The 20,120-nt window shown below is 38.0% G+C and overlaps 1 protein-coding gene across 1 annotated transcript in view; it reads right to left on the reverse strand.

Moving 5' to 3' along the window:
* The window catches only part of NUP62CL (nucleoporin 62 C-terminal like), a 71,352-nt gene extending 53,594 nt beyond the window's left edge, over positions 1 to 17,758 (reverse strand). Inside the window, exons 1-4 of the mRNA XM_045994805.1 lie at positions 17,753 to 17,758; positions 16,922 to 17,112; positions 6,121 to 6,188; positions 3,920 to 4,414 (exon numbers count right to left, since the gene is read on the reverse strand). Coding sequence (XP_045850761.1) covers positions 3,920 to 4,414; positions 6,121 to 6,188; positions 16,922 to 17,112; positions 17,753 to 17,758 — 760 coding nt within the window. The remainder of the gene's footprint in view (positions 1 to 3,919; positions 4,415 to 6,120; positions 6,189 to 16,921; positions 17,113 to 17,752) is intronic.
* Between the last annotated feature and the right edge of the window lie 2,362 nt (positions 17,759 to 20,120).

The following is a 20,120-nucleotide window of genomic DNA, read 5'->3' on the forward strand; positions in this document are numbered from 1 at the left end:
AAAAATACTATAGTTAAACCAAAATAGAATTCTAAAACATGTTCAAGTAATCAATAGGAAGGCAAGAAAAAGAAAACAGAAGGATGACAAATATAAACAAGTTTCTAATCAATCACCCAAATTCCCACCTGAAAACCTAATAAAAGAGCAAAATAAACCCAAAGCAAACAGAAGAAAGAAAATAATAAAGAGCAAAAATCAATAAAATGGAAAACAAAAATAGAAAGAAATCAATGATACAGAGTTGATTCTTGAAACATCAATAAAATTAACAAACCTCTAAGATTGAAAAAGAAAACAGAGAAAATGCAATTACCAATATCAGTAATGAAACAGGATATCATGATACACCATGTAGACATCAAAAGAATAATACTATGCCCACAAATTTGATAATTTCAAATAAATGGTCCAACTCAAAACATACAAATCACCACAAGTCACTAATATAAAATAGATAATTTGAGTAACCCTATAACTTAAGGAATTTATTCATAATTTTAAAACTCCTAAAAATCAAATCTCCCAGTCCAGATGGTTTCACTGGAGAATTCTACCAAATGTTTAAAGAAGAATCTCTTTCAGAAAATAAAACAGGAGAAACACTTCCCAACTTAATTTATGTAACCAGTATCACACCCTGATCGAAACCAGACAAGCAGTATAAAAAAGAAAAACTGCAGGTCAATATCCCTTATGAATATGAATGAAATAATTTAAAAAATCAAACAAAATATAAGCAAATAGAATTCAGCAATGCATAAATTTAAAAAATCAAACAAAATATAAGCAAATGGAATTCAGCAATGCATAAAAAGATTAAAGACTATGACCAAGTGGGATTTATTCTAGGGGTGCAAGGTTGGTATAATATTTGAAAATTCAATCAATGTGATCCATATGACCATATCAACTAATGAAGAAAAAGCTTTTACAAAATTCAACACCCAGTTATAGTAAAAGTCTCAAAAAATGAGGAGTAGATAGGAACATCTTCAACATGATGAAGGGCATCTATTAAAAAACTACAGCTAACACCATACTTAATGAGAAACTAGATGTTTCTCCTTAAGACTGAGAAAAAGGAAGGATGCCTGCTCTCATCACTCTTATCCAATACAGTACCAGAACTGCTAGCTACTGCATTAAAGCAAGGGAAAAAAACTAGATTGAAAAGGAAGAAATAAAACTGTTCCTATTTTCAGATGACATGTCTGCCTTGGTAGAAAATCCTAAGAAATCTACAAAAAAAAAAAAAAAAAAACCTCCTAGAATAAATGAGTTCAGCAAGGTCACAGGACACAAGATAAACATACAAAATCAGCTGTATTTCTACATACTAGCAATAAGCAAGTGAGTATGAAATTAAAATACAATATCATTTACAATCACTTTAAAAAAGAGAAATACTCAGGTATAAATCTAACAATAAGAGAAAAAAAAATCCCAGTTGATCAGCACTTCTGTCTTTTGTAAAACCCTATTATTCACTGAAATTTTCCAAGTCCCTATGTAAAAAGAACCCATATAATACATTACTATTTTTTAATGCTTTTTTTTTTTCAGACTCTAAACGACATGAACAGATTGGATATACAGATGACAAATAAGCACAGGAAAAGATGTTCAACATCATTAGCCCTTAGGGAAATATAAATAAAAACCACAATATGATATCACTATTTGCAAGAATGGCTAAAATGAAAACTAATGATAATACCAAATGATAGTGAAGAGCAGAGAAACTGGATCACACATACTTGCTGATGGTTATGTAAAATGGTACAGCCATTCTGGAAGACAGTTTGGCAGTTTCTTATAAGACTGAATATACAACTACCATACGATCCAACAATTGTATTCCTGGGCATTTATCCAAGAGAAATGAAGACTTATGTTCACAAAATAACCTGTACATAAATGTTCATAGCAGCTTTATTCACAATAGCCAACAAGTAGAAACAACACAAATATCCATCCATGGGCAAATAGTTTACATAAACTGCAGCACATCCATACCATGGAATACTATGCATCAATAAAACAAACAACTGATACACACAACAATCTGAATGAATCTATGAAAAATTATGCTGAGCTAAAAATAGCTATTCCTTTAAAATAAATAGCCATTCCTAAAATATCTCATATTGTATGGTTCCATTTATATAACAGTTACGATGTTACCACTAGGAGAAAATGGACAAAATGTATGTGGAATTTCTATTATTTCTTACAACTGCAAGAGAATCTATAATTATGGCAAAATAAAAAGCTTAATTTTAAAAAATTAGGATTTTTAATGTCTATAAAACTCATAGAAAAATAAAATGCAAACAGGGAAAACACTTCTTGTACAAATATCAAAGACTTAAGATACTGTAACTGCATTATCAAAAAAAAGACAAATGTCGTATTAGAAAACTGAGGAAAAAATACAAACAAGGAATTGATTTAATTCTCACACACATACACAAATATAATTACTCAATAAATAATGTGAAAAGGAGTCATCTTACTAGTAATCAAAGAACTGTAAATCAAGATAATGCTGATATTATTTCCACTACAAAGCTTCTCCATGTCCTCATATCAGGGCTATCAAATCAAAAAACACACAAAAAGGAATAGCCAACATACATAACACTCTAAGGAAATGTACATTCTCACAAAAATGATAGTTACCCATGAGTGCCTATTACATGTCAGACAAGGTTCTAGGCATTTCACCTATATTAACTTATCGAATCCCCACAACAACCCTATGAGGTAAGTGTTGAGCACTTACATATGAGCAAACTAATCATTGAGAGGGTAAAATAACTTACCCAAGGTCATAGAACTAGTAATGAACAGAGCTGAGACTCAAACATTTAATTCCTAGATTTTTAAAATAACAGTTATGCATTATAACACCAAAAATTCACTTGTATACAATTACAGTGAAGCTCCCCCCCCAAGGCAGTGACCAAATATTCCAGCATCATAATTATTTCAATGTTCCACTTCATCTCTTTATATCCTATAATGTTATACCAACCAAACTTGGTTTTATCATTACTACAAATTATAAATAAGTTAGTTCTATATTATCTGTAATTTAAAAAAATTTTTTTCCATTTTGGTTGTTTCCCAAAGCTCTGAAATTATTACTATGAGTATCTAATTTAATAAAATACACTATAAAATAAAATGTATTAATATCTTACTCAGTGTATTTCCCAAATTCTAAAATATCTGAGGCACCTACAATAAAACCAAGTTTATATGGCTTATAAACCAGAACTCTTTACTAAGCGTGTTTTGGTTTAGCAAGATCCTAAATGCCTTCTCATTAATGTTCAATATAGGTTAAATGTATTCTACTCAATCTTAATTATTTGGAAACTGGTAACCCACACATGTAAGCTGTTTCTACCAGTCAAAATATTTCACCATCCCCCAGCCATGCCATATAAGTGACTTATTGCATTATTGATATTCTCTAAAATTTTATATCGCCCTAAAGATATTTTGCTGTTCTATTGTACCTCCTGATAAATTTTATTTCAGGAGTTTTATTTTCAAAACAGAAAACAGAACATACCAACAGATTATGAATAAAAATAAAAATGCTAAACACAAGCATTAAATAATTGATCAAAACATTTCAGTATAACTCACATTACTAAATGCAGAATTATCTCGACTGCTGGTTTCTCAGAAGGTTGTAACTTTTTCCAAAACAAACATTCTTTGGTTCTAAACCTAAAACACCAGAAGGAGCAGTGTGGACTTAATTTCTATCACATTCATCAATAACATTAAACTCCAGCAAGAGAAATGAGTCATATTTGGATTTGAAGCAATCCAAACAAGAATCTCAAAATCGGTCTTGAATGCTGTGCTTCTCCACTGGAGAGCAGAGTTCCAGCCTTACCTGTCAGCCGTCCACGGATACTGAAAGGCACAACTGGTTGTGTAGCAACTGTGCCACCAGAGGCAGAGTAGCAGGAGTGAGTGGTAAGCCTGCAAATGCTATTGGTTGAGCTGCATTCTCCACAGCAGAGACAGCATTGAGACTGGCCCTCCCAGCCTGAGGTGTACTTCCACTGATGAAGGAGAAACCTGTGGCAGTTGCAGTCCACGGATACTGAAAGGCACAACTGGTTGTGTAGCAACTGTGCCACCAGAGGCAGAGTAGCAGGAGTGAGTGGTAAGCCTGCAAATGCTATTGGTTGAGCTGCATTCTCCACTGCAGAGACAGCATTGAGACTGGCCCTCCCAGCCTGAGGTGTACTTCCACTGATGAAGGAGAAACCTGTGGCAGTTGCAGACTGAGTAGCAGAGCCAAAAGCAAAGGGCTGGATGCTGTCACCCAGTGTGATGGGATACTGCTTGGCACCCAGCCCAAAGCCCCTGTAACCACTGCAGGCTGTGTGAGAGCATGTGCTGCTCAAGTGTAATTTTTTTTTAATATTTTATTTATTTGACAGAGAGAAATCACAACTCAGGCAGAGAGAGAGGAGGCTCAAGTGTAATTTTGGTGCATTTATTTAAATAGGAGGAACAAAATCAATGTAATAGTTCTCTGATACATTGAATGGCAGCTAGATAATGTAGTTCCCACCAAAAGAAGTTTTAAATATAAGCAGTTTATGAGATTTTGTTAATAGGTTTTATCTCAATACAGAAGGAAAGATGACCAAATATTACAAGTTGTTAGATAACAGAATCAGGGAGAATTCTAGAGAAAATACTCCAGCTTTCATTGGACCACCAGGTACTACCAAAAGAAATGGCTGGATCCATCTGGATTTACATAGAAAGGCATGAAAAGTGTGCTCCCTTTAAAATTCTGAAATGCTTCTCCCTCTCCCACTCCCCCTGCTTGTGTTCCCTCTCTCGTTGTCTCTCTCTCTCTCTGTCAAATAAATAAATAAAATCTTAAAAAAATAAAATTCTGAAATGCAGGAGGGAAAAATGTACATTCAAGGTCATTACAATGATCAATAAAGATCTCTCGAGAGAGACTTAATAAGCAAGTAGCCTGATTTCAAGATGAACTATGTCCAAAACTCAGTGAGTACTCTTCCTATGGCTCACATAAAATGAAGAGAAATCAAGATCAGAATTCGATGTGTCTTGTGCCTTAAATCTCAGATGGTTTCAATTTGTAAGACGATCTTGGGAATGAGTAGCATAATTCCAAATAGTTGACTTAGAAATGCCATACCATTTCTTTGGCCTTTCCATACTCTAAATGGCAAGTTTGTCATTGAGAGATGATTACCTTTGTCACCACTAAAAGAATCAAAAGGTACTGCTCTTACCCTACAGAAAACCCAGTTGCTTCTGGGGCAGGAGTTGATACAACTGGTATTCCTAAGCTGAATTCTTTAGTCTGTGGAGCTGGAGCTGTGTTACTGAATGAGTACAGGCCAGTAGAAGAGGTACTCACCTATAATCAGTTGAGGTGGAGTCTCAAACTTCAACCCTCCTGCACCAGGTACAGAGAATGTAAACCCAGTAGTTGAACGGGTAGCTATTGTCTGCAGAGCCAAAAGTGAACCCACCTGGAGGGATACCAGTTCCTCCAAAATGAAACCCACTTAAGACTCCAGACACTAGGGGCACCTGGGTGGCTCAGTGGGTTAAAGCCTGTGCCTTCGGCTAAGGTCATGATCTCGGGGTCCTGGGATCGAGCCCCGCGTCGGGCTCTCTGCTCAGTGGGGAGCCTACTTCCCTTCCTCTCTCTCTCTGCCTGCTTGTGATCTCTGTCAAATAAATAAAATATTTTAAAAAAAAAAGACTCCAGACACTAAATGTGGGTAGAGAGGCATGGAAGAAAACAAATTTCGGAAATGTCAATGATCCCTTCGAGTCAAGATGTTAGCTAGAAGCCACATTGGAATCACTCTCTTGTACTCCAAACTCCTAGAAGTATCGGTTAAAAAGCACTTCATAAAAATGTTTTTAAAAGCACAGAGCAGAGGTTTTGAAGACACAGGACAATTTTTCTGGGACCAGACAGAGAAGGAATTCATATCTATAAGCAAAATCTGAAGCTGCTTAGCCCAAGGGGGAGACCTGAATGAGGTATGTGCCTTAACAGCTAGAAATATGCTGGGTTATGGGTACGATCTGAGGCCACAGGGTAAGGCTCCTCAATCAGCAGAGGCCTCGTGAAGCTTAAATCTGGGAAAGATCTACAAGAGAATGGAAAAGGCAAGGGAAACATGTAGGAATCCCAAGCTGGTGAAGAAGACATGCATAGATGGCTCAAATTCCATTTATCTTTATCGAGTAGAAATTTCAGGCTCAAAGGATAACATAAAAACTGATTAGGAGCTGATGAAACCTGCAGGGCCAAGTAGGTTGCTCAGACATTATACAACAGAGGTGCCTCCTCTACTTCCTAGGTGACACAAGGTCAGAAAAAGCCCCCAAAGAATTAACTCATAGACACGAATTATAAAACCTCTATGTAGGCAGTCTATAGTCCTGAAAAATGAGAGAAGAGATATGAAAACAGAAGAAAAGTTTCAATATGTATCCAGAAAGAATATAAGAAGGAAAAAAAAATAGAATGGCAGAGACAAAACTGAAAGAGTTAATAAAGGAGTTTGCTGGAACTGAAGAAAAATGAGTCCTCAGGTTCAAAAGGCCACCATGTGCAGGCAGGCAACCCCTTCCCACCATCACCACCAACACACACATACACACACATGCACACCCTTTATATACAATATACTGAAATATTAGAATATTAAATACAGAGAAGAAAACCTGAACATCGCCAGAGAGAAAAAAACAAATTTACCTAATAAGGACTAACAACCAGTTTGACAGAAGGCTCTTCATTAGCAACAATAAATTTTAGGAGATGATGGAATATCTTTAAAGTGTTAAGGGAAAATCACTGTGTACTTAGAATTCTATTCGAGCCAAGATTTATAAAATGGGATGTGTCTAAAGATCAATTTTTTAAACAATAGCTCTGAAAGGCAATTCTAAGAAATCAGTTTCAAAAAATATTTCATCAAAGTTAAGAGCCCCATTATTTTATGCACCAGTAAGAAGAAAAAAAAAACCTGTCACAACTCTTTATCACTAAAATTTTTTTATACTTCTTGAAAGAGCTCTTTTCAATGTAGACAGATTTTAATCAAACACGCATACCTTAAGAAAAAACTATTCAGAATCCAATTTTCAACTCAATTTTTTTGATGTCTTCTGTGCCACCAGGAATACTATTGACACAGTATTAAAACCATGGTGATGGGGCACCTGAGTGGCTCAGTTGGTTAAGCATCTGCCTTTGGCTCTGGTCAGGATCTCAGTCCTGTGATTAAGCCTCACATCAGGCTCCCTGGCCTACTTCTCCCTTTCCCTCTGCTTGTTGCTCTCTCTCTGTCTCAAGTAAATAAATAAAATCTTTTTAAAAAAAATATGGTGTGTGCCTAGGTGGCTCAGCCGGTTAAGGGTCCTGGGATTGAGTCCCGCATTGGGATTTCCTGATCAGCAGGGAGCCTGCTTCTCCCTCTGCGGCTCCCTCTCCTCCCTCTGCTGTTCACTTGATCTCTCTCAAATAAATAAATAAAATATTTTTTAAAAATGGTGACAACAATGAGTTTTTTAATCAAAATTTATGATATTATCATATAACTTTATATCATAAATATGTAATAAATAATTATATGCTATATGATATGTAAAAATATGCTATTATAACATAATTTGGGGAAACATAACACTTAAAACCTCAGCAGGGTGGTACCCTTGGGAATTTAAGATTAAATACAGCAAAGGAACTCATTAAGAAAACTAAAAGCCATTTAACTATGCTTTCAAGTCAGCTTTGCAAATATGTAAACTAGCAACATTTTGTCTTTCATTTTAGCATAATCAGTAACTAGATCTGGTTAACAATCTCCACCATTCTCTCCCCACAACCACTGGTTTCTAGGAGTTAAAGGTGAACCCCCGTTGTCTCAGGGCTTCCACCCAAGCCGCCCATTAGGAAAGTTTTGATCCTAGATATTTTGATATTACGTGTGCATACAGGAGCAACTATGATGCTGCAACTGCCACCTGGCCAAAAGGGATTGTAAAACACCAACGACCATTCAGACTCTTTTCAACTTCAGAGATGTTAAAATATGAAAAACCATACCTCTTAAAATGGATGAAATATGGTATCTTGAGTAGTATTTGTGGCATGGATATAAGTTAACATATACCCCAGGGTAATGCTGAAGGACAATATTTAACTGAATGGGTTAGTTGCAACATGCTTATTTTAAAGCCATATATACATCTTAAACCTTTTAAAATGTAAGCCCCAAATGGTCATTTCAAGTGTAATCACTCGGTTCTAGAAGGCACAGGAAGAGAGGCACCTTGAGCAGAGGAAGAGTTTTTGCTGTATTTATTCTTACGTTCCCAAGGGTACCACTCTCCCAAGGTTTTAAGTATTGTGTTTTTATAACCTATATTATAATAATATATTACTATTACATGATACAGTTATATGTATTATATATTTATGAAATATAATTATATGATATTATAAATGTTGACAGAAAAATTGTTTTGTCAAGCCCTGGTTGTAAGGCTGTAACAGAAATCGACACTTTGGGATTTATGTATTGTCAATGTCACGTTGCAGGCCAAAGGAGTCCTTTCTGGTAGGCAACAAAAGGTGGAATGTTTCTTCCTTTCCCCTTGCATTTGTGGACCTTCTATTCTTTTGGAAGTAATTTAAGAATCTTCCTGTTAAATGTAGCATGTACCTTTAAATCTTTCTTACCTAAAAAATTTGAGAAACAAAAAAAAGGGTCAGGGGTGGGAGGTTGGGGGAACAGGTGGTGGGTAATGGGGAGGGCACGTTTTGCATGGAGCACTGGGTGTTGTGCAAAAAGAATGAATACTGTTACGCTGAAAAAATAAATAAAATGGAAAAAAAAAGAGTCACATTTGCACTAAAAATGCATTTTTGTCACTAAGAATTTGGCATCAAAGATTCTCTCCCTTCCATCTCATTTAGATCTTAAATCTTTCATATTATACCTTCTCATTTTTCAATCTATTTTCCTTAACCATTTTCTGACAAAGGTGTTTTAAAAGTCTCCCTTTATTATTAGGGGCTGTCAATTTCTCCTTACAATCCCACTGCTTTTTGTTTTATGTATTTCAAGACCATGTTGTTATGGGCATAGGTTCGTGGTTGATAGCCTCTTGGAAGGTTTTCTTCCTTTCATCAGTGTGAAATGTCTGTTTATTACCAAATTGTCTTTTTTTTTTTTTTAAAGATTTTATTTATTTATTTGACAGAGAGAGATCACAAGTAGGCAAAGAGGCAGGCAGAGAGAGAGAGGGAAGCAGGCTCCCCGCTGAGCAGAGAGCCCGATGCGGGACTCGATCCCAGAACCCTGAGATCATGACCTGAGCCGAAGGCAGCGGCTTAATCCACTGAGCCACCCAGGCGCCCCATGTTTATTACCAAATTGTCTTAAATAATATTTTGTCTGACATTAATGCTGCCTCCCAATTTTTCTTTTGGTTGGTATTTGCCTATTGCATCTTTCTCCATTCCTTTGTTTTCAACCTTTCTGAATCATTTTAAGTATATTTTTGTAAACAGCAAAGCTGCAAAATTTTAAATTTAATCTAAGAGTCTCTTAATGAGTGACTTTATTCACATTGATTTTAACTATTCAGACTCTTAGACTTACCTCTTTCATCTTATTTTATGTTTTTTATTTGCCACAGTATACATCTTTTATCTTTGTTTATGTACTTGGATTCATGGAATTTTTATTTCTTCCATGCTTGGAAATTGCATATTCTATTAATTTGTATGAAGGGTTTTTTTAATTCTTCCTTTTAACATACAGACTTAAATTCATGTTTTTCTAACAGTCTGAAATTAATCCATATTCCCTATCCTTTTTAACAGGACCTTAGCACACTTTAGCTTCCCTGTGTATATCACAGCTTTATTAAAAAATGGAAAACAAGTCTGTACTTCCTATATATGGCTATGAGGGGACGTAGCTGTCTCTGTCATTGATGAGTTCCTCCAGCCAACCTCTATTTCTCTTCATCCACACTACCTGATGATAGGAGTTTAAAGTTGACAAAACTACAGTTTCTTCTGTTGAGCCCAGCTCACAGTTCTATCTTGGATGCCTTAAACGCAAGCACACATGTTCAAAGAAAGAAATACCGAATGGTAAAGGATTTCTGCAGAAAACCCACTAGGCCCAAAGAAATCATCAGAGCTCACTGAAAATGTTTGTAGAAATGGGCAGATGCTCCCTGCCAGACAGTCCAAACTCAATGGGGCTTACTCAATTAACTCAACAGCCGAATGGGAAGAAAACCATTCAGTGAGTACTGTTGCCCATCAGATTGTACTAGTCACTTAAAAACACTGGAGCCTCAGTTTGCAGACCTTGACAATTCGGGCAGGGCTATTGGGAAACTGGGCATCTGGGCAGAGGGACCCAAGAGGGCAGAACACTGAGTGGGGTGGGGGGATTTGAGGAAGGGGGAAAGAACAGGGTTATGGGGAGGAGGGAGGAGAAAGAGAAGAGAGTAAAACACTAGAGAGAGCTAGTCAAACAAAACAAAACAAAACAGAGGAATGGCATTCAAATGCAAAAAAAAAAAACCAACAACCAATCCAGCCTCAAAGGCATACCATCTCCCCAAAACACTGGAGAAGTAGAGCAAAACAAACAAACAAACAAAAACCCATAGGCTTCTGAAGCACAGTATGCATAAAAACCTCATACAAGTCTGCAAGTAATAGCAGTCATTTAAAAATTTCAAAAACTATCATTTTACAATGAAAAGTAGATCTGGCTAATATCACTTAATTAAAGTTCATTTTTTAAAAAGATTTTATTTATTATTTGACAGTGAAAGAGAGAACACAAGCAGGGGGAGCCGCCAGCAGAGGGAGAGAAAGAAACAGGCTCCAGCTGAGCAGAGAGTCCCATGCAGGGCTCAATCCCACGACCCCGGAATCATGACCTGAGCCAAAGGCAGACTTTTAACCAACTGAGCCGCTCAGTCATCCCAATTAAAGTTCATTTTTAAGAATAAAACTCACTTCTCTCAGTGCTTCACTCCACATAAAACAAGGCAATCAAGTATATGCCTTTGAAAAATAAGCATAATTCTTAGGTTTGTCATTTGTGATTGTGGTAAAATATACATAATTCAAAATATACCATTTTAACCATTTAAGCACACAGGTCAGTGGCATTAAATAAGCTCACAATGTTGTTCGACTATCACCACTATCCATTTATGAAAGCTTCTCAATGCCAGAGTTGGGCACTGAAAAATAATTCCCCTTTCCCCACTTTCACTTTATTTTTTGTCTCTATGAACTTGTCTATTCTAGGAACTTCATATTAGAACCATATAGTATTTGTATGGCTTATATGAATATTTGTATACTTGAAACAACCTAAATGTCCAACAACAATAAGGGAATAGAGATTTTTTAAAGTGGCATAGTTACATGATGGAATACAGCAATATAAGATACTTTATCTTTATCTATATTTAGCAATTTGGATAAATCTCAGAAACAATGGTAACCCAAAAAAGTTGCAGAAGAGTAAGTAAGTTGAGAAGACAAGTATGGAACACTGTTGATGGAAATGTTAAAGGCACACAAAAGAACAGATTATAAATCAGAGGCGCCTGGGTGGCTCAGTTGATGAAGCATCTGCCTTCAGCTCTCTCTCAAATAAATAAATAAAATATCTTTTTTTTTAAAAAAAAAGAACAGATTACAAATCATTTATGGCCATCGATATTTGAAAACATTTAACACAGATTGGGAAAATAGACAACAACTTCAGAAGGACAATTATCTCTGGGATGGAAAGAAATGAGACTGGGAAGGGGTACAAAGAGTTAACTATATAATGTTTTAGTTCTTTAAAAAAACAATACCGAGGGGCGCCTGGGTGGCTCAGTGGGTTAAAACCTCTGCCTTTCGCTCAGGTCATGATCCCAGGGTCCGGGATCGAGCCCCGCATCGGGCTCCTTGGCTGGGAGCCTGCTTCCTCCTCTCTCTCTCTCTGCCTGCCTCTCTACTTGTGATCTCTGTCAAATAAATAAACTCTAAAAAAAAAATATCGAAAGAAAATATGGCAAAATGTTAACAACCATTAAATCCTTGGTAGGTATGTGGATGATGGTGTAGAATAGTCTCTGTACTTTTGTCTGAAATACTTTATAATTTTAAAAAGGACTAGTTAAGTGTTCAGAATGACAGAAAATAAGATAATATGTGCACTTTGAAAAGGGAGATGTGCTAATAAAGGCCAATTATAGCTTTTATTCTCTCAGTCAACTTAATTGGCTCCTTTATAAAAAAAATTTTATAATTACAAATGAATACACACTCATAATCTTTGGAAAAGATATTCATAAAGAAAGCTAATCAGAATGAGTGTTATTATGGCACTTGAATCTGCTTGAATCTGCTATGATTCATACATCTTTTAAAGTAAATCATTTGAAAATTATTTAAAATGTCTATACCTATTAAATATATTTATAAAGATAAAAATGTCTATACCTATTACACAAAAAATACATTCAGTCTAATTCATATGCACAATAGATATCATGGTTGATCACTGCTGCTCTAGCAACAGAAAAGTAGATAGGTAAATTCATACATCTAACTGGAGCCAAAACTAGCATCTCAGGTCCAGATCCCTGGCCATCCTGTTAGGATTCCTCTTGAGTTTCATGGAAGGTAGAAGTTATATAAATGATTTTAAATAACTCAAATTTTACAGCGTTATTGATAAGGTGGAATTACCGGAAATAAATGTTCTGTTGTTGGATTAGTTAGGCTGAGTGAATCATGGGGCCGTCTTACTCTATGGAACATTAGGAGGCTATTACCAATAAAAATTTGAAAACTATCAACCACATAGAAAAACTACCCAGAACAGTATTAAATAAAAGGAACAAAACTTATATAAGAAAGGATTAAGATAATTCAAACATATGGGTACATATGGGGTGCCTGGGTGGCTCAGTCAGTTAAGCATCTGCTCTCTTTTGGCTCAGGTCATGATCCCACAGTGCTGGGATCAAGCCTAAGTGGGCAGGCTCCCTGTTCAGTAGGGAGTCTGCTTCTCCATCTCCCTCCGCAGCTCCCCCTGCTTGTGCTCTCTCACTCCTTCACTCTCTCTCTCAAATAAATAAATAAAATATTTTTTTACTTGGGGCGCCTGGGTGGCTCAGTGGGTTAAAGCCTCTGCCTTCGGCTCAGGTCATGATCCCAGGGTCCTGGGGTCGAGCCCCGCATCAGGCTCTTTGCTCCGCGGGGAGTCTGCTTCCTCCTCTCTCTCTGCCTGCCTCTCTGCCTAGTTGTGATTTCTCTCTGTCAAATAAGTAAAATATTTAAAAAAATATTTTTTTACTTAATGTCTTTTAATGCTGGCTTAATGAATTACTTAACTAGTGTTTTAAGACAGTCCTATATATTATAGAAGAATTAGGTAAACTAAATCCCTTTTTCATAGCTATAACCCACAAAAACTTTTAGGTGTATTTTTTACTTTTTAGATCTCTCAAGTTTCATTTCATTAAAGCGTGTCAAAGCTCGAAATTCTGTAGACTCTGCAAGTCAGAGAAGCTCTCTTCCTGTTTCAACTTCTGCCTCTAGATCTGACCTGCTATCAAGATTAATCTTCAAAAAAAAAAGAATATTAGACTTCATTAAGTGAGTTCTATCTCTGCAATCCATTTACTGACAATGTGATCCTGGGCTAATCACTGAAATGCTGTAATGTTTGTATTCTTCTATCTCTAAGTTTCTGTATTTACAAAATTCTCCATGGAAGTCAAGTACTCTTAAGATTCATCTCAGATCCAGGACTCATTCCCTAACTTTCCTACCTCCTAAACCTCGGGAAAAACAGCGCTTAATATCAATTGCATCTTGTTAGGGGCAGACCAAACCTTGAAGAGGGAATTGTATCCCCAAAGATAAATAGCATTTGTTTCCCAAAAAGTAAACTATTATTTACCCAATACTTGAATATCTGGCACTGTACCAAGCACTTCAAATATGTTACATGAACCACCTTCCCAACCACAGACACAGAACCAATTCCTGGAGCCAGTGAAATCTATATATGCAATTTAGGGGCGAAGGGTAGACTGCCCCAAGATGAGCCGCTTTGGCATGAAGATTATGCTGAGCTGAAAACAAAGTCCAAAGACTCAGGAAGAAACTGACCTTCCCCCCCACCACAGCAGCCTAAAAGATTTTAGATAAAGGACCTGATCCGGCAAGAGAGCTATCACCACAGATAACATTATAATATGAACTAGGTGTAGTAGTAGACAGGAAGGAACCTAGCAAAACCTGTTTGATTAAAGTCCTCTCTAAGTCCTACAGTTTCTAAATGGTGCAGCAAACCTTTGTTTACCAAACATATATTCCTTTTCATCTTCTTGTGAGTTGTGTTCCTTCCCTTTGAAGTCCCTTTTTCTCCTTAGTTCTGGATGACTTTTATACCTCATTTTTCCTGTCTGAAATTTCATCTCTGTAGATTCCCCTTATGTATAAAATTAAATTTCATCATCTCTCCTCTTAATCTGTCTCATGTCAATTTAAGTCTTAGTCCAGCTAGAAGAATCTTGAGGGGGGTGCCTGGGTGGCTCAGTGGTTTAAGTCTCTGCCTTCGGCTCAGGTCATGATCTCAGGATCCTGGGATCGAGCCCTGCATGGGGCTCTCTGCTCAGTGGGGAGCCTGTTTCTCCCTCTCTCTCTGCCTGCCTCTCTGCCTACTTGTGACCTCTCTCTCTGTCAAATAAATAAATAAAATAAAATGAAAAAAAGAAGAATCTTGAGGGACAGAGAAAATTTTTCTTCCTCCCCCAAAGTGAAAAACATCCTATGGGCTTCCTAAATACATACAAGTTTGAAAACCAAAAATGGAAGGCCAGTGTTTTTCAAACTGTGAATAAGAATTCATTAGTGGATTGTGGTCTACATTAAAAATACATGTATATAATGGAGAATACCAGAGTGAATTGCATGTAGTAAGCATTGTTTTTGTGAAATGGCTGTCAATTATATATTGTATACGTATATACTTGGCAACAACATAAAATTTATTTCTTACTGTGGTCACAGAAAAAAGATCTGAAAAGTACTAGCCAGGCATTACTGACTTAGGATAATTCACAATGAGGCAGAACAGTAATAAAAAAAAAATCAAGAAAGGGGCACCTGAGTGGCTCAGTGGATTAAGCCGCTGCCTTCGGCTCAGGTCATGATCCCAGAGTCCTGGGATCAAGCCCCACATCCGGCTCTCTGCTCAGTAGGGAGCCTGCTTCCCCCTCTCTCTGCCTCTCTCTGCCTACTTGTGATCTCTCTCTTTGTGTGTTTGTGTGTGTGTGTGTGTGTGTGTGTGTGTCAAATAAATAAATTAGTAAAATCTTTAAAAAAAAATCAAGAGAGAGCATAATGGGCGCCTGGGTGGCTCAGATGGTTAAGCCTTTGCCTTTGGCTTCAGTCATGGTCCCGCGGACCTCGGATCAAGTCCCGCATGGAGCCTCGCACAGAGCCCTGCCTCTGGTCCCTGCGCTGCGGGAAGCCTGCTTCTCCCTCTACTTCTACTGCTCCCCCTGCTTGTGCTCTCTGGCTCTGTCAAATAAATAAATAAAATCTTCAAAAAAAAAAAAAAAAAGAAAGAAAGAAAGAGCATAGCATGTAGAAAAGTTCCACAAATTTCTAGAGAAACAGAAAAACTTAAGAGACTTAAACTCTAATCATCTATAGTCATAAGGGATATTGTGGTATAATTAATTTGGCCAAAAAGCCAGTAACTTTACTTTTAGCCAATAACTTAAATATTTCTTTTGTTTGCTGTGGTAATAACAAGTAGAATGGACAGAGTATTCAAGCTTGACCGTCGCCTTTACCAGAAAAGGTGGAAGCTAGAAAAACATGACAGCCAAAAGAAGGAAAGCAGTTTAGTTAACTCATTAATCAAATTCCAATCCGTGAATAATCAAAAGTAACCATCCATTAAAGCCACCCTGTCTCTCTTTGATTACAACACTCAAATAATGAATTAGGGGCTCCACCATCCAACAAAACTAATCACTTCCGAAAACTCCAAATGCTTATTAAGCCATCTCTTTTTCCCCCCCTTTTGTTTAAAACCAAACCACGGAATTCACGGGAAACCAGTGTCACAACTGTACCTCTACGTGAAGTGAAGACACTCAGATTGCCAAGCAGTGGCAAGCCGGCAGCGCGTCGGCGTTTCTCCACTCCAAGGCGGGAAAAGAAGCGCACTGGGTCCTCTATGTTACTGAGTGGGCTGTAGGTCTGGTGGCCGCAGGGATGCACCCCTCAAGGGTTCGGGCCCAGAAGTCTTGCCCGCCGCAGAGAAAAAGAAGCGCGATCCCACCTTACACACACACACACACACACCCTCACGCGAGAACGCGCGCACACACACACACACACACACACACGACGAGCTAAGGAAAAACGCGATCCTAACCTACCCAACACGCCCCCTCCCCACACACACAAGCTGGGCTGAGGAAAAGAAGCACCATACCGCCTTACCTGCGCGCGTGGGTATAAACACACACACATAAACACACACACACACACACACACACGCACACACTCTCTGAGCCGGGAAGGAACCACAAAACGTGTCTCTGTCGCGGGGTGGGGAGGGGGCGTGGGGAGCGCGTGCAGAGCTACAGCAAAACCTCAACCCCCTGGCCACCAAGCCTATCCTTCCACCCCGGCTGTCCCAAATCCACGGGAGGAATTGTCCAGTTTGGAATTCACGTAAGGGAAAAGCGTAATGAGCGAGCCTGCAGAGGACTGGGACAAACAAAATCCCCGCAAACTTACCTTTGTGCCTGCCGCCGCCGTTCGCCGTCACGGACCCAAAGTAAATGGGTAGGACCTCCAAGACTGTCTTGCAGCCAGAGAGGCGGGCCTCGGCCTAATCCGAGCAGGAAAATAAAAACGGCCTCCACAGCGGGCAGGGTACCGCTGGAGTGACGCTGAGACAGACGCTTAACTGGGGTCCAGCTAGTTAACTAGAGAGGGCGGCCATTGACCCTGACTGGCACGCGATCGGATTGGTTGATTCTCGGGCTGTTTCAAAGGAAACTCTTCTGTGATTGGCCAGGAAAGTCAAGCGGGAACCCGGAGGTGCTGGGTGGACGGGGCAACAAAATTGTTACCTAGGCAACAGAGAGACGCAGCACTCTCAGCTGTCTATTTTCGGAGCCCAGCCAGCGACCCGAAAACTGACCCAGGTGAGGAAACCTGAACCTTAGGAAGGGGAAAGAAAGGGTCCCCAAATGCCCTGGCTATCGGGAAAACTAGAATGAACTCTAGAGTAGTTACGACTCTGAAAGCTACCCAAAAAAAGCCACAAGTCGCAAAGAGTACACACCTTTTCCCTAAGTTTCCCTTCCCTAGACACTAGAAGCAGGAGGCAGCTATAACAAAACTCAGTCTATTCAAGATGTGAGTGAGAGATGGGTCAATTTTACCATACAGGGGAATAGATGCTGTTCGACCGTCTGAAGGCCAAAATGAACACACGAAGGCTTCCCAATGCCTGTGTCAACTCGCACACACTTATGGTTTTAACTTTGAGAGTGAAAACTGTCCTTATAGGTGGATCTGGGTGCCCCAAGGCACCCACTGTTCCTTTTGTTTTACACGTACAGGCATGATCTACCCAGAGTGCCTTGGTTAGGATATAGATATAGATATAGATATAGATAGATATCTATGTAGATAGATATATATCTAAGTAGATATGTAGATAGATATCTATATATGTGTAGATATGTATCTATGTAGACATAGATATATATATTTTTTAAGGGGTATAACGTTGTTCAAAGTAAAAAAAAAAAATGGCCGGTGCCACTTTCTTCGTGGACAATATCCTACGTGCGAGAATGTGAACACTGTGGCCTGAGGGTTCCAACGGCCATTTGTCAGATCCGTTGAGGATGGAGAAGCAGTCAGACTATGCTTGAGTGGGCTAAAGCGTCGTGTGCAAAACTACTTGTACTTACTTCAGCGAGGCTGCTACTCACCTACAGTTGATCGGAGAGTGAGTATTCTATGTCGTGGGACTATACCTGTTAAAAGGTAAGAAACAGTGTCCAAAAAATAAAATCTGTGTATGAGGAGAGAACAGAATTTGATCAGAGAGTTAGGGGTCACTTCTCCCCAGAGCTTCCTATTGTGACAAGAATTCAGAACAGAGACTGTTTCCCAAAGAAATTAAACAAACAAGCCTTTTGATTTAGGGAGAAAATTTCAAAGTACTGAAGGAAAATTTGCTGTCTCAGCTCCTTTTTAAAAGATAGTGGTGGAGTATGAGAATGAGAGAAAGATTACTGCCAAGTGTATTAAGTCTGTCTAAAATAAAGAATAATAGAGGAAGTATTAAATCAAAAGAAGGTCATATATGAAATATTCCAGGTATTTCCAAAAATCATCTTCTATTGAATACATTTTAAATTTGTAAGAAAACCCTGTTAAGTCCTCATAGTTACTTAAGATTTGGTACATTTTATGACATTCCTAAAAAAGGAAATCGTTCTTTGTATTATAAAGACAAAGTCAAAAATGAATTATTTTTACTAATCATTGATGTGCATAGATGTCAAAAATGTTTTTAAAAAATAGCCAATACACTCCACAGCACTCACGATAGCACATATACTGTAATTTAATTCAGACATAGGCAGCATCTCTGTTTTCAAAAGAAAATTTTTGTGTTTTCAGAAGAATTTTAATACAGGAATTGCCAAATGAGAACTATGTAAATAAAGTTGCAGAAGAAATGCCAAATATACTTAAGAGAGTAAATCGATTTTGAATAATATGAAATCATCCAGCTGTAAACAGTGCTTTACATAGGGGTATGTGTTTACCTATTAAACAAGTTCCCAAAGGATATTATGTGGTAGTTCTTTATGACCCTGTTTTTATTTACTATATATATTTGAATTAATAAAATATTTCCTTTTGAATAGTCTGTAATTCAGGGTTTTCACTAATTTCACCTAGATTTTTCTCCAATTAATTCAGGTCAAAGAGCCATTCCTACAGACACTGTGGGTGGAGGCAAATGAAAAAGAAGGCACAGCCCCAACCCTCATAACCAGAGTCTGACTTAATCTCTGGTTACTGATGCTGCTTCAGTGCCAGGGGTCTGGAGCCATCCTGGTTGAGCTTGTTTAGTCCCTAACTGGTTTCTCTGTTTCCATAACAAGCTGTTTCTGAAGTGTCTGTCTTTTTAGCTCTTTGTGGCTGGTACCAAGAGAGATTCCCCCAATCACACCTTTATGTATGAAGGCCCTAAGGGCTGAAGTTGATATGGGCAAATCATAGGCTCTATCTGGAAAATGTTGCCTTTGGAATTTGCCTAGCAAAGGAGAGTGAGAGAAATAAAAACAAAGGGCCTAGAAAATTTATTTTCTTCATCTTTTCTTTTAAATTTTTTTTTAATTTTATTTTTTCAGTGTTCCAAGATTCAGTGTTTATGCACCACACACAGTGCTCCATGCAATATGTGCCCTCCTTAATAACCACCACCAGGCCCTCCCAACCCCCCACCCCCTCCCCTCCAAAACCCTCAGTTTGTTTCTCAGAGTCCACAGTCTCTCATGGTTCATCTCCCCCTCCGTTTACCCCCAACTCACTTCTCCTCTCCTTATGGTCCATATATACAATGGAGTATTATGCCTCCATCAGAAAGGATGAATACCCAACTTTTGTATCAACATGGATGGGACTGGAGGAGACTATGCTGAGTGAAATAAGTCAAGGAGAGAGAGTCAATTATCACATGGTTTCACTTGTGGAAAATTTATTTTCTAAGAACCAAATCTCAAATCGATTTAGCAATATATTTTGTTTTTAATGAAATTACTACTTAAATTTTTTTTTAATTTCAATTTATTCTTGGCCTATTTAAGTGGTAATACCAGATTCAGGCAGTGGCACTGTAGAATCTTCTCCTTCTTCTTCTTCTTCCCTTTTTTTTTTTTTAATCACTACACTACATTGAGTA

The sequence above is a fragment of the Meles meles genome, chromosome X (genome assembly GCF_922984935.1).
Source record: "Meles meles chromosome X, mMelMel3.1 paternal haplotype, whole genome shotgun sequence".
Classification (NCBI taxonomy): domain Eukaryota; kingdom Metazoa; phylum Chordata; class Mammalia; order Carnivora; family Mustelidae; genus Meles; species Meles meles.